This window comes from Gadus morhua, chromosome 3 (assembly GCF_902167405.1).
Source record: "Gadus morhua chromosome 3, gadMor3.0, whole genome shotgun sequence".
Taxonomy (NCBI): Eukaryota; Metazoa; Chordata; class Actinopteri; order Gadiformes; family Gadidae; genus Gadus; species Gadus morhua.
In genome coordinates this window covers 16,997,932-17,012,882 of record NC_044050.1, presented here as the reverse complement: position 1 = coordinate 17,012,882, position 14,951 = coordinate 16,997,932, and the positions used below count along the sequence as shown (strand labels likewise).

The 14,951-nt window shown below is 44.5% G+C and overlaps 1 protein-coding gene across 10 annotated transcripts in view; it reads left to right on the top strand.

The window, feature by feature from the left end:
• Positions 1-14,951, top strand: part of inpp4b (inositol polyphosphate-4-phosphatase type II B) — a 138,219-nt gene that overhangs the window by 50,902 nt on the left and 72,366 nt on the right. For all 10 annotated transcript variants that reach the window (XM_030352558.1, XM_030352560.1, XM_030352557.1 and 7 more), the window contains one exon: positions 3,024-3,103. In XM_030352558.1, the coding sequence (XP_030208418.1) occupies positions 3,024-3,103 (80 nt within the window). The remainder of the gene's footprint in view (positions 1-3,023; positions 3,104-14,951) is intronic.

Here is a 14,951-nt window from a genome sequence, read left to right as displayed (position 1 = left end):
GTTGTGTGTGCATGTCGGTTAGAACGTGTGTTTGTGTGTGTCTGGTGTTTGTGCGTGTGAGGGTGTCTGTTTACGGTGTTGTGTGTGTGTGTGTGTGTTAGTGTGTATGTGTGTATGTGTGTGTGCGTGGCTTAGCCTCTGTGCTGTGCAGGGTTTGTTGCCATAAACATGGAGATTCATGGTCTTGCAGTAAAAAGGTTTGGGCAGGAAGTGATGGAGAGAAAAGGTCAGTAGACAGGATGCCCTTTTTCTGATTCAGGGGAGTGGGCAAAGAGAGGAAGAGAAAAAGACAAGAGAGAGAGTACGTGAATAAGCATGAGAGGGAGAGAGCTAGTGAGTGCCATTTGGAGGGCTTGGAAGGGAGACGTAGTATGAGCAATAAAGAAAGAGGTAGTAAAGTCGTCAGCGACACAATTTAAGCCACAATCAATCTTTCAATGTACCCTCGGCTCTCTATGCTAAACACAGCGAATGCAACACGTTGCGTCTGATGGATGCAGTGTCATGCCACGGGGAATCACTTGAACGATGTCATTTTGAATTAGCCGTGTGTCTGAGCGCGGAGACCCCCCGATGCATCAAGACGTGTGACCCCCGTGTCCGTCAGTGTCTCATTGTGTTTGCATTGGCGATCTGCTGGTGGCGATGTGGTCGCCTTTGTGGCCTCTATGCTTGTCTCCGTCCCCATTCAACCCTACACTTGATGTTCCTGCTGACCACCATAGCTTTTTAGCTGCAGCAAGAAATGCATCAGCTTTTGTTTGATGACATATTCAGTTATCGGATTGTAGTAAATAGTAGTAATTAGTAAATTCGCAAATTCACAATGACGTTAGTATGAGATGAGTTTAAATAACATCGAGCAGATGGTTTATCCAAAGAAATTTCGATGAATTTGATTGCAGGTCATTATGGAGCAGGTAGGGGTAAGGCTTCTTGATCAAGGATGGTTGCAGGTAGTCTGTAGACATTGGGGATCAAACCCAGTCCTGGCAGTCAAACACCCAAAACATTGCAGCATCCTGCCCCCCAAACTCCCATACTGATACTGGTCAAATGTAACATATTGAACCTGGTGCCTTCGTAGCTCTTCTGTGGGTTCCACTTGATGAGAGGTTGTTCGTTCTTTAACTCGACACTGGGAAGTTTTCGGTTTCATTCCGACTGGTGACTATTTATGGTAATGCTCGGCTGCAGTAGACAACACCTACGAAAATACTTACCCATATGTGTATGTTGTACACCGAATTAGATCTGCTAACAGCCCCGTTGGGACCAGATGCACATCCTCCCCTCCACTCTCACAAACCTGAGTGTACTGATAACCCTGATCACTAGTGTGGTACACACTTTGTTAGTGGAGTCAGGTGTGCGTGAGATCGTTGTGAACGTTAGAGTTCCTTGGCACGCCGCTGGAACAACGACTCTAAACTGATTAGGACGATACGCACCATTACCCATGTGTCTTCTGGCCTTATGCTCTAGCTCGACCATACGCTTTGGGGCCAAGAGGTAGTGTGCTAGGAGCGTCGCAAACGCACGTCTGTAAGTTAGGCACACCCAAGGTCATTGGTGACAGAAATCAAGTTTGGGTGTTGATTTTCATAACTCTCTTTGAGCGGGCCTCACAGTCACCGCTGTCCTTGGCACAGTTCCACACCTCTCATCCTGCAGCTAGGCTACTGTGTATGCGTGTGTGTGTGTGTGTGTGGGTCTGTGTGTGTGTGTGTTGTGTCTGTCGCTGTGTGTGTGTGTGTGTGTGTGTCTGTGTGTGTGTGTGTGTGTCTGTCGCTGTGTGTGCGTGTGTGGTTTTGCAATTACATACGAAGGGCATCGGGGAGTGAGTGTATGTTTGTGTGTGTGAGTGCATGTGTGCCCGTGTCCACATACAGCCACGTGCACCGTACACAGGGGCATATGTGTGCCTCTGTGTGCGTGTGTGTGTGTGCGCCTCTGTGTGCGTGTGTGTGTGTGTGTGTGTGTGTGTGTGTGTGTGTGTGCGTGTGTGTGTGCCTCTGTGTGCGTGTGTGTGCGTGTGCGTGTGCGTGTGCGTGTGCGTGTGTGTGTGTGTGTGTGTGTGTGTGTGTGTGTGTGTGCGTGTGTGTGTGCGGGGGTGGTGGGGCGGGTTTGGCGCTAGAAGCGTGAGTGTGACTCTTCATGAAACATGGCCCATCTCTCTTGGTTATTGATGGGCTTGTTCTGGAATCCACTCGCCGTGACCCAGTTCTCCTGCGCTGACATCCCCCCCCCACCCCCCACCCTGCCCCCCACCCTGCCCTGGTTGGCTGCCGCAACCTCCTCCGCCAGCCTCTACCGCCTCCCCCTCCTCCCCCACCCCACCTTACACAAATACAGATCACGCCTGTGGAAAGATGTCAGGAGGACCGCAAGGGCGAAAATAAGGGGGAGGAAGTGCTCCCCCTCATTGCTGACGGAACAGTGTGTAGTGCTGTCGGGTGACTCTTCACTGTGATCAAAAGGCGTGCACGTCTACCCCTGTTTGCGTGGGGCTGAAATAACTGTGGCTTAGCAGGGGAAGTTGCGGCAGTCCGACTTGCTGGTTGCTGTTCGAGTCAAACGCTGTCGGACCCCTGACCTCTTGATGACTCCAAGCCGCCGGTCAGCTATAAGCTGTGAAGTGCTTTGTGAGGATTTCTGTTGCTGTTCAGTGCACCTGCCTCTTTATAAGAATATCTTGATTTTAGACCACCACCAGCTCATTTATGACCAATTAGGGCATTTATTACCCTAAATGGTTTGATGAATCCATCTTACCAGTCAATCACAGGTCTGTGAATGCAACACTACTTTAATGGCGGGGGGGGGGGGGGGGGGGGTGATGTATTAAAAGAATCTTACTCTCTTCTGCTCCTTTTCTGGTCTCTCATGTTAAACACTCCAATCTCACCTACAGCACCTTTAATGTGTCCTATGAATGTGTGCTGCACCTCGTCCATCTGTTCAGTCTCGTTGACCCTAGCCGTCTGTGTATTCTGACCGTGCTGCTATCTATGTCCCTGCAGAGCGTGTTCCTGGGGAGCGCAACCTTTTCTGTGGGTGATCTGCTGAGGGCCACGGACCAGCGTCTGACCATAAACCTCAGGTGAGGACACCGTGACAAAGAGCTGTTGGCGACGAGCTGCATGAGAGGGTGTGTGGCTGTGGGGGGGTGTGGGGGCGAGGCGGTGTGTGAGTGGGCGTGTGAGTGTTATGGGGATAGGGGGGAGGCAGAGGCAAGGGGGACTGCGGAAAATGTTTGAGGTTTGGGTGTGTGTGTGTGTGTGTGTGTGTGTGCGCACACATGTGTCCATGCAGGTCTACGTGTGTGTGTGTGTGCGTGTGTGTGTGTGTGTGTGTGTACCTATGCATGTCTATGCATGTATGCTGAGACACATATCGTTGTATTATTAATGTCATACATTTAAGTTAACAAAGTTACTTGGTAAAGATCTGCTACGGTAGATCAATACAGTGCAACCCACGACAGCATAACATTTAAAGAATACAATGTAGACATACACATTTAATAATATATAAATAAAGCTTTAAAGTTCAACTGAACCACGTGGGATTGTGGAAAGAGCAAGGTGTCATTTCGAAAATCTTGTCTCCATGTTTGATACTAACTATGTTATTATGCTATGCACAACTTGCCTCAGGGGGGGATCAGAATATGAGCTCCATATGGATATGTTTATCAATAATGAAGACGTGAAGATGTATCTACCATATAGTACAGATGCACTGGTTCATGCTTCACCTACCTAGTTAAGTGAGCAATATAAGTCCCATATTCCCAGTCTGGCGCTGGGGTTGAGATGTCTCGTCTCCCTACTGCATTGTGCCCCAGTGCTCCAGGCTCCCTCTGGCAATACAATATGGCAAGCCTCAGTCGTATCCTTTGTGGTGGTACCTCTGGTATTCTTTCTCATTTCCTGCAGGTGAACTCTGAGCCGTGGGTATAATTGTATCTGGGGTGATTGACAGCATGAACTGCAATAAGGATAGATATTATGCGGTCCCCCCTCCTTTTCATCTGCAGTGTTAGCGTGTATGTGTGTGTCCGTGTGTGTGTGTGTGTGTGTGTGTGTGTGTGTGTGTGTGTGTGTGTGTGTGTGTGTGTGTGTGTGTGTGTGTGTGTGTGTGTGTGTGTGTGTATGCCCACACATGTTCAGCTGTGCACATGTTGCATGTATTTTCAACCTTTTTGGAATGGCAGGGGAAAGTGGAGTAACAATGGGAAAGTGCTTCACTGTAGAGAGGAGGTAAAATGTAGACACAAACACACACCTTAACGTGCACAGTCAAACACACTCACACACACGCACGCACACGCACAAACGCATTCAGACAAACACACAAATTCACAATGACCCGCAGACAAACACAAACACACACAAATGCACTTAGACATCCACACACATGCAATCAGCCACGTGGTAATTCACTGGAGAAAAACGAACTAATTCAGATCTGACTGGCATTGTGGTATGGTTGTCATAACAGGCAGCCTGCCTTTGGACTGATTGACCCACGGACAACTCCATGATTCACGGTTTCCAAAGAGCTCTGTCAGCCAAGATGCTCTGATTCAGCAGCACTCTCAGGAACAAGAGTGGAATCCTGCCTTGTATTTAAGGATTACACGCTCCATCGCACAACACTCCAGCCTCCAACCAACCAACCAGTCAGTGGTGGTGGTGGAGGAGGTGGTGGTGGAGGAGGTGGTGATGGAGGAGGTGGTGATGGTCGAGTGGGGAAAATAACTTGGCCGACTTTGCTTCAAAGCACAAACTTCTTTGTCTGCACGGATTCGTTTCTCCTCACCCCCACACTCCTCTGAGGATCTTAAAGCAATATGAATGTGGAGTAATAAACCCGGCATTTACATTGGTGCTGTAAGTAAATACCTACAGGAAATTGGTCTTTCCCCCCAGCAGCAAGCCTCCCCAGCTTTTACCTCGGCCTCGAAGCAGAGTTCACTCACGCTTTGATGTCCTTTTCTCTTTTTTCTAAATATCATTCTTATTGATAAGGCTGCCCCACTTCAAAGCCCATTCCCCCCGTCGTCTTATATATATATATTTATACTTTTTTTCTTGTCCTCTCCGGTCCGCCTTGCTTTTCCGTTTCATATCGGGCTGCTCAGGATGTGTGTCACGGATTGTTTTGTGTTTCCTGTGAGGTACGACCAGTTTGATTCGGGTCACCTTTTTCAACATCTCCTGCCAGTGTCATGTTGAATAAGCGAGGCGGGCTGCGGATACGCGAGCCGAGGGCCTGTGAAGCTCCACATCCTCCGAGGGCACCTCCAGCTACTGCAGTGATGAGGAGAGGGAGCTCTCACGGTCTGCAGCCAGACCTGTGTACGCACATACATCCATACAAACGCACAAACGCACAAACACACGTAGACACACACACACACACACACACACACACACACACACACACACACACACACACACACACACACACATATAAACGAATATAAACACACACACAAACACAAACACACACATACAAAAGCGCACACACACGCATACAAACACACAAACACATAAATAACCACACATGCAAACACACATGCGGGCACACATGCAGAAACATACATGCACGCACACAAACACACACACATACACACACACACACACATAGATACCCACTCTTGTATTGAGGTCCTCAACAAACACTAACAGATGCACTCAGAACAATAAGCAGCCGTAATGCTCACACAGATCCATTTACCATCAGGGCAGCAGGCAGGGCAGGAGAGTGCTTTGGCTGTGCGCTTGGCTGCAGTTTCTTTGAAGTAAGAAGAGAGTTAGCTAATCAAGGAGCAGATGTTGGTTTTTAAAGAGAATGCGCAATGATTCGTCTCGCCAGCTCAGGCAGACTGGCCCAACTCTGGTTTAAGATATCTGGTTTTATACCGGCAGGATCTCCATTATGGAAAGGTCCACATTCGCTTGACAACAACGTCCGTCTCTCTTTAGTCAGCCGTGGTTTTTACCTGCTCAACGTCTTCGCGTTTTGTTTGTCGAATGCAGATGCAGCTACTAACTAAACAAATTACTCTTATTCACTGATTATATGAATAGAGTAATTTGTTGAGGTTTGGTGGCTGAGTTGTAATGATTAACTGTGATTAACGCGGTCCCATGAGGTCTTATCTGTGTAATGTTAATGTTTAATTTAGTTGAATTGCCGAGTATTGGTGTGAGTGCAGGCCAATGTGAGTGTGTGTATGTACGTGCATGTGTGTGATAAACCGTGACATTTACTGTAGCAATCTGCCACGTCTGATGAATTTCGACATTGTTGGCCATGTAGGTAGTAGCCTGTTGGCCTTACCACTATTACCACCCTGACACATTCCCAGACATCATTTATTCTCAGCATTACTGCCCATTACTGCGGCATATATGATATTTTAACATGCAAAAGGTTATGATGGATCTGTGTTGGACTTACCCAGCCCCAACAATGATATTGATGTTTCAATCCATCTTTATTCGTTATTGTTTATCTGAACAGTCATGAGTTCGACATTCAATTAGTGTGTTGCATTGGAGTTAATGGGTCGATTTCAGCTTACGAAGATTGGCAAGCGGACGGGAGATGAGGAAATTTGGAAAATATGCAATAGAGAAATGGTTTGTATGTATGATTTTGTGACATGAGGAATAAATCACGAATAAATCACAAGTCCGATGGGTGGGTTGATGCAGCTGAGGGGAAGACAAAGCTGCTTACTATCGCCAAAGTACATTATTTTCCAATATCGTAAAGCGTGGTTATTTCTGCTTCTAAAACAGTAATCTACAATGATTACATATACAGTTACCTTAATTTGTTCTTCCACGGTGCTTGAGAATTTTAAATTTGCGTTGTCAAGGGAGCATCTGATCTTTAGGTCTTTTCACAGTTTTTGTCACTGTTATATTTGGAGTGGTTAATTCGGAAACTGACAAAAGGAGGAGGTGTCCTGTTATTGAAAAAGAACGTATGCCCCACGTTATCAACCAATCAGGATCAAGTTATTGCTATGGTGGCCATGAGAGCTTTGGATGTTGCAACTTCAGACACGGGCAACATTTAGAACTCGCAATGCAAATCCAGACACAATACAGACCCAACACATTAAAGAAATGTTCTGTTCAATTATGCCAAACCATAGTGGAAGTGTTTCCAGATGACACTTTAAAGGGATGACAACAGCTGAACACGCTTGTTGTTGCCAGCTATTTGCAGTAATATCTGAATCCTATGATCAAAATGTTCAAATAAACCAACGACAATTACATTTTTGGCTCATTTCTAAAACCAATGACGGAAAGCCGACTTCAACAACGTCATGATCTGCAAACCGTGGCAGCAACAACAAGCATGAACAGACGTGTTCATCACTTTTTATTATCCTCTGGAAACAGTTCCCCTATCGTTTGGTTTAATTGTGGCACATTACTGTATTGTGTTGTGTCTGGATTGTATTTTGTTGCCGTAATTTGCAGTGCATCTCCTAAACGATGCGCACGTGTTGTCAAATTTATGATGTTGTCTCTTAATTTGCTTGTGTTGGCTCTCTTTGCATGGGTTGAGTCTATTTGCGTGTGTTTTCTTAAGTTGTCGTGCATTAAGCTCTAGGTCCGCCGTAATCTAACAATGCTGTTATATTGCACACCTCTCACCACTTGACGCTTTATCGGCTGTGTTATATATATAAAACAATCACAGTATATCACAGCGTAAACTGTATTTAAAGGGTACCAACGTTCTCTCAAAATCGAATTACCCCGGTTCTCACTGAATCCCAACAACTTCCAAAAATGACATTGCATAATGGGGGGGTTTGACCCTTATTTAAAAAATATTATATTTAGAGCCCCCCTGGAATGAGGAATACATTAACATAGATTTGAAGACCTGTTGTATTCTCTGCTGTAAGCAGTTGTGCCTGTATTAAGCAGCAGGGTTGTTTTTCCAAAACACGAGATCCTGGGACACAATGCAGAAGAGTGCGGTTTTAGCCACAGAGGCACTGGGTCTGCAGCAATGTGTGTGATGCTGTACACTCTGGGGAGGAGTGATTATTATCTGTGAGGAGGAAGCCAAGCTCCCTCCACACCCCATCCACGCTACACAGACACGGCTGTCCAAACAAGGACACACTCACAATGTAGGTGGTACACAAGCACACAGAGGTCGACACACAAGGCATAAACAAACCATTTGTAGGTGCTCTAACACACACACACACACACACACACACACACACACACACACACACACACACACACACACACACACACACACACACACACACACACACGCACACACAGAAGAAAAAGACACACCGACACAAACTAGAATCGACTGTGCATTCAGCTTTGCATTGCCTTGGGATCTGACTTTTTTTTCATTTCTTCTTATAATTGTTTTGCTGTCAGTTATCCTTGACATTATCCCATTTTTTTTCTCTCTCTCTCTCTATCTCTCATGCTCTGCCCCTGCTTCTCCCTCACTCTCTAGGTCACCACACTCTCTGGCGCTCGTTATCTCCTCAACTTCATACCCTCACTCCGAGAGGCAGTGTGCGACCCAGTTCTGCAACACAGTTAGATTTGATTCTGATGAGAGTTTCACTTCCAGTGTGTAGGGCTGGAACTGACTTTATATGTGTGTGTGTGTGTGTGTGTGTGTGTGTGTGTGTGTGTGTGTGTGTGTGTGTGTGTGTGTGTGTGTGTGTGTGTTGTGTGTGTGTGTGTGTGTGTGCGCCTGTCTGTGTGGTGTGTGTTGGGGTGTGTGATTGGATTGAATATGTGTGCATGTGTGTGTTCGTGAGTGGGGCGTGTGTGAGTGTGTGTGGCGTGTGTTGGGGTGCGTGAGTGTGTGTTTGTGTGTGAGTGGGGTGTTTGTGTGTGTATGTGTGTGTTCGGGCGTGTTGGTGGGTGTGTCCAGATTTGAAAATGGTAAAAAGTCACATTATCACAGACAAGTGCATGCGCTCCACGGCTCCTTGTCTTTCCTTTACGTTCCCAAAGGGGCCGGCCTCTCCTTTTTGTCACACCAGTAATAGCTTAGCCAGCTATTATGATAATGGCACTTTAATATCCTACTTCCCACCCCATCCTCCCTGCAGGGTGCACTGATCCATGGCTGACCGTCCGGCTGCATTTTAGCCACCGCGCATAACCTAACCCTATGTAGTCCATTTAAGACGATGGTGGTCTGGGGAGAATGTGTGTTTGTCGACGTGCGCATTATTGGCAAGGGAGGGTCTGGCTTCTGAGGCAATGTTTTAGCACGGTACAGCGGTGCTTGGTGCGTCGAGGCTGTGTGTGTGTATGTGTGTTCATGTGGGTTAATGTGCACAGGTCCATCTGTAAAATTGCATGTCTGTGTGTATTTGTTTGTGTGTCTGTGCGCGTGTGTGTGTCTCATGTGTAAGTATGTTTGTTTGCTGCATGTTAAATATAGTCTCTCTAATTACTCTATTCCGTTGAGTACTTAGTAGCCTTGCATCCCTAGTGACAGTCCCACACACAGCCTCCCCCACACACACACACACACACACACACACACACACACACACACACACACACACACACACACACAGACATACACACACACACACACACACACACACACACACACACACACACACACACACAGACACACACACACACACACACACACACACACACACACACACACACACACGCACACACACACACACACACTTATACCACTGTGTGTAGTCATTAGCGGCTCTGTTTATACTGAAGGGGCAATCAAATATTTAGTTATGAATAATGTAAAAGGGGAATAATTACAAAACATATAAAATTATAAAAAATGCTAAATGTCTTTCTTGTGTATTGCCATCTCTCTGCCGCGCTGAATAGGACGCCACTTGTACATCAGTGTTTTAGAGACACTAAAGCTTTCTTGGGCCGTTTCAATTTGAGTGTGGCGCTTTTGGGCATATGTTTATCAGTGGTCTGCACATGTGAAGGCTCCTTTACAAATGAGCACTTACTTCCTGTATGCAGTAGCATTTGCAAACACCTCTACATGTACAGACACACAGACACACAGACACACACACACACACACACACACACATACACACACACACACACACATTGATGGCAATGGCATCAATGTGCAATAAGTACACATACAACCTCCATATTTCCCCTATGGTGCTACTGGGGTTGCAATTCCACAATGTTCTTCTGCATAATCTCACCAATCCCTGGGCTACAGGGCTCATAGGCAGAATACTAAAATATCTGGCCGGTGCTGCACAATCATATTCAGAAAAAAATATTATACATAATTTATGAGAACATAAGTACCATCACTGAGTCCATGCAATATACAATACAGCAGGAAATCTGATAGTTCATGATAGTTATTTACCATATCGTTGAGATATACTGTGTATATATATATATGTTGAATATTGTGTTGTCATAGTGTGATGCAGCATATGATGTTCTAAAAGTAGGCCACATTATAGTGTAGGTTTTATGATAACTAGGTCTTTATCACTTCGATTATTTTTGGTGTTTTAGTCTGTATTACTTGGAAAGAAAAATGATTATGCATGTTTTGAGGCAAATTACAATGTCTGCCACAAAAATTTACTGGCACCCCATCTTTATATAAAATAAGGCTGCATGAACATTTATTTCTGCATAATTACCTGTCATGGTAATTATGCAAAATTATGCAGAATTGGCACGGACATCAAAGATCACCCGAGGCACGGTTTAAGGCCTAAAAGCATCTGTGTTGAGCGAGTGTCGAGGAAAAACCTGCTCCTTACTGCGTTTCAAAGGATGATTCATTTACTTTGGTTTTATTAGCAGAGTAGAGGACAGAATCCAGCAATACACAGCTTTACCGTAAGAATCAAAATATGCGTTAGTCTTCATTCTTCATATGTATGTAGCTTTCTTCATATTTATGTGGCTTTTGCCGCTAGGGTGTTGGAAGTTCCGGGTTTGAACCACAGAGTCTAACTCTAACTCTCACACCAACAGCACATAAACACTTTGAATTAAAGTTTCTGCTCGATTACTGAACAGTAAATGGGGAAAACATATGTACAATGATAGTCTATTTCTGTTGTTTTTCCTCATGCGAGAGATTCATAAGAAGACAACACATTCAGCCCACTAACAACAACAGCACTCTCTAGCCTTCAACTGTGATCCCTTCTTTTGCGCAGACAGTCAACCGTAGGCATACAATGGCAATGCTGAATAATGCAGCATGTGATTAACAGTTCTCTCTTTTCCACAATCCCTTTCTTCATCATCACCACTAAAAGGACTACGGCTCTCCAGTGGGCAAATACTTACCAGAGTATACTTGTTGAAGAGCCCCGCGAAACTTGCATTGTAGTTGGCAATGAAAGTTTAGCGTTCATAACAAGTGCCCTCTTGAGATGCCTTGCATACATATCGAGTTTGGTTCTTGTAACATCTCGCAGTGGATAGTTCTTTATTTATACGATTTTAACATCAAGCTGTGATATTCGCTATATCTTCAACCGCATCTGCTCAGACTATGAGTAGAACATCAAAACATCTTAATGATATAAAAGCATGCCAACAAGTTTGGCAGCATAGGATGATATCAGGCTTCTCCCCAGGAGTTCATCAAAATGGTGATGCAAGCTCTCCTTCCCACTATTGCAAAGCACTCAGGAGGACAGGGGGGAGCACAAGGGTTGAAACAAGGGCAAAATATATCAGAATGCTTAGGTAATAGACCCCATTTGAAATTACAATTTCTTTCGGCCCTCCATCATCCAGCATAGTGCATGTTTGTCTTTTCTTCACTTGCTCTAGAATAGGGCTTGTGCTGGAGTGCAATTTCATTAAAACTTTGCTCAAACTACAAATCATGGCGCCATAAATAACCACCCATTATATTAAACACAGAGCAAGGCAGAAAATTGAATCTTCTGATGCTCCTGGTCCTTTTTAGCCACGGGTGGTCGGGTTTGTGACACGCCTCGCACACCCGACCAACCAACCCCGTGGATTGAGCTTTGCCCTGACCGAGTCGGACTCCGGCGGAGAGTGCATCCGAAAGCGACTGACTTTTATCACACAGCACTTACTTATGATATTGTAGTTTTGTAGTTTTTTTGAAGCGTCATTAAAAAATAATTTAACCCTTTCTGAAATTAGACAACAGCTAAGAGTCACATGGTAGCTGAAAGGAGCATGGTGGCACAGTGCCACTGTTACATTACTTGGGGAGAACCCTGAATATGATATTCACTTATTCATTCAAGATGGGCAGTCATGCTTTGACATGTGCGGGTTTGCTTCCAGCTTGATGGTACACGATCAGTTCTTTGAACACCTGACCTAGAACCGCGAAATAGTTAAAAATGATCCACGTACATGTCATCCATAAAAACTGTAAGCTAACGGAAAGTCCACAAATATGATTAGCAACAAGCAAACGCAAAGTACGAATGGATAGTGTTGTATTTCTTCTTGCAGCAATAGGGAGTTTGTAGGATAAAGGGTTGATTCTAACCCACTTAATTTTGCAGACACTTCTGTATCAGGTGTCCCTGTGTCAGGGGTGCCTGGTCACCCTAGGCTGTAAACCCTAGTTCATCCCGTCTTCGTGGCTGATCCATGTTTAAACAAAACCATCTCCCACTTCCAGGATTGGATGTGGTTTGGATTTTATGAAAACCAAAACAGATTACAGTTACAGAACAATGAAGAACATTGGCTATGCAAAAAAAAAAAGCATACTTATTCAGGAAAACAAGAATAAATGCACAGTAATAAAACCCAGTCTTTCGTACACATAAACCAAATAACCAGTCGGTCTTCAAGGCCAACACCTTGCTAGACATCTCAACCCCCTTCCGTTAAGACAGGATATACTTTACTTTCACTTTTCCAACTCAGACGACAGACAACGTGTGTATAATGGACATATATAATATAGTATAATTAAATAGAACGAATGGGAACTTGAACACACGGTGGTGAATAAACATGGAGGCCAGCGTCACTGGCCATATCTCCCATCGTTGTGACAGTATCTCAGTATCTCATCTCCTCCAATGTGCATAAATAAAGGGGAAAACTAGGGAAATATGGCGTTGGGAGCCAAAGACAGAGAGCTTACTTCAATAAATCTGCCCAGTCGTTTGGCTCGGCCGGTCTAGAGGGGAGCAACTCATGCCAAGTCCTTGTCCAAATGAAGGGAAGATGTAAATGAGGACAAAAATTGCATGGAAAGGAGAGAAAGCAAAAGAGAGCAGTTGTCTTGTTGTATTCGGCAGTGCTGTTAAATTCTTATTTTCTTGTTTCTGTTTTATTGAACAAAGGACAAAGAGGTAGTGCTTTGTTGTTTTGGTGCCTTGCAATGCAAGACTATCTCAGAAATAAGGGCTTGTGTGTTTTCATTGAACAACCTTTAACAACCTCACATCCACCACATCTATGGGGAGATGTGTGTGCAAGTATATTCTTACTATTCTATACAGTGTAACCAGTTTTTGCTAGGGCTTCAAGAGGTGGAATAAAAGCAGCACAACAACAAATTCAGCCAACCTGATGGTTAAACACCTCTCATTATTTGTTCACACATCATCAAGAGTCATTATGTATGGATGTCAACACTTCTGCTTATTCAGTTATTCCATGTGGTTACCTAGCCGAAAGGCACTGGGTTCGATCCCCAATGTCCACAACCTTGATGTAGATTTTCTTCAGCACGATGCTCCTTAAGGATATTCATTTGATTTCAGTCTCTGTGGTTGAAGGGTTTACCAAATCTCTAAATAGTAGTAAATGAAATACAGTTTCAAATTGGAAAAACACTACAAACAATAATTGAAAGGTAAGTAGCTTTGCATTGGACAGTTTAAATCAAACAATGCTTTGGTGCTAACAAGCCTGTAAACAGAACTGACCAACGCGCCACTACAAGGCGCTTGGGCGCTCAACCAGCCAGGCGTGCTGATGTATCTGTTGTGTAATGCATCTGCCTGTTAGCATTACAAGGGGTACTTCAAGTTGACTTGTAGTGTGGACACAGTTCGGATGATCTCGCTTGTGTTGTATGAACATGCGGAAGGGCCACTTGCGTGCGTTGCCATTAATAATGAGATGGAGTGAATTTATATGCGTTGTGGTGTGTCTGGCCCCGCACAAAAGGTCTTGTGTTGGGCTAACTCCAGGGATTCCCTGTAGGAAAAACATGCATTTAAAGATAGCCAAGTGAGTGCATTTGAATATCTATTAGGTAGTGCAAGTGTAAGATGAATGTGATTGATTGGATTATGCAAAGAGGTTAGGCTACGGTATTATTGTTTGAAATTATAAGCCTGCCAGTGTGGTCATTCTATTCTAAACAATGTTCTACTTGGTTCAAATTCTGAAACTGGGGACAGCTAATCCTTTATAAACGGCACAGCTACAGTCTGAGTTGTGGAGAGCTAATGCTATTCATTTAACCCAAGCCATGGTTGTCTGGTTAAACAAAAACAAGTTATTGATTGGGGGTCAGTAAGTCAACGCTGGAATTCTTCAGTGATCAAACAAAACATATCTCAGACAGCAGCAGGCCTTTGGTCCGGAAGTGAAACCAGGGATTACCGGCTGCTTTTATGGAAACCATGTCTGTTGCCAGTTTCACGAGAGTTTCAAATAGATAAATGAGTACATATTTTTATCATTTAGCTGTCTAAAGCTAGCCAATTAAAAAAGTGTGACCAACATAATTTCAGAGTGCTATTGTCACTTTTGACAGATCAGTGCAAGTCACCAAAGATGTTTGTAAAAGCTCTGCTCTTGGAGCTGCCAAGGTGGTAAACTGCTCGGGGGGAGAGGATTAGCACCATGAATTCTAAAGCCATTTCCATTTTTTCCTTAATCCGTGTTGTCTTGTGAGAA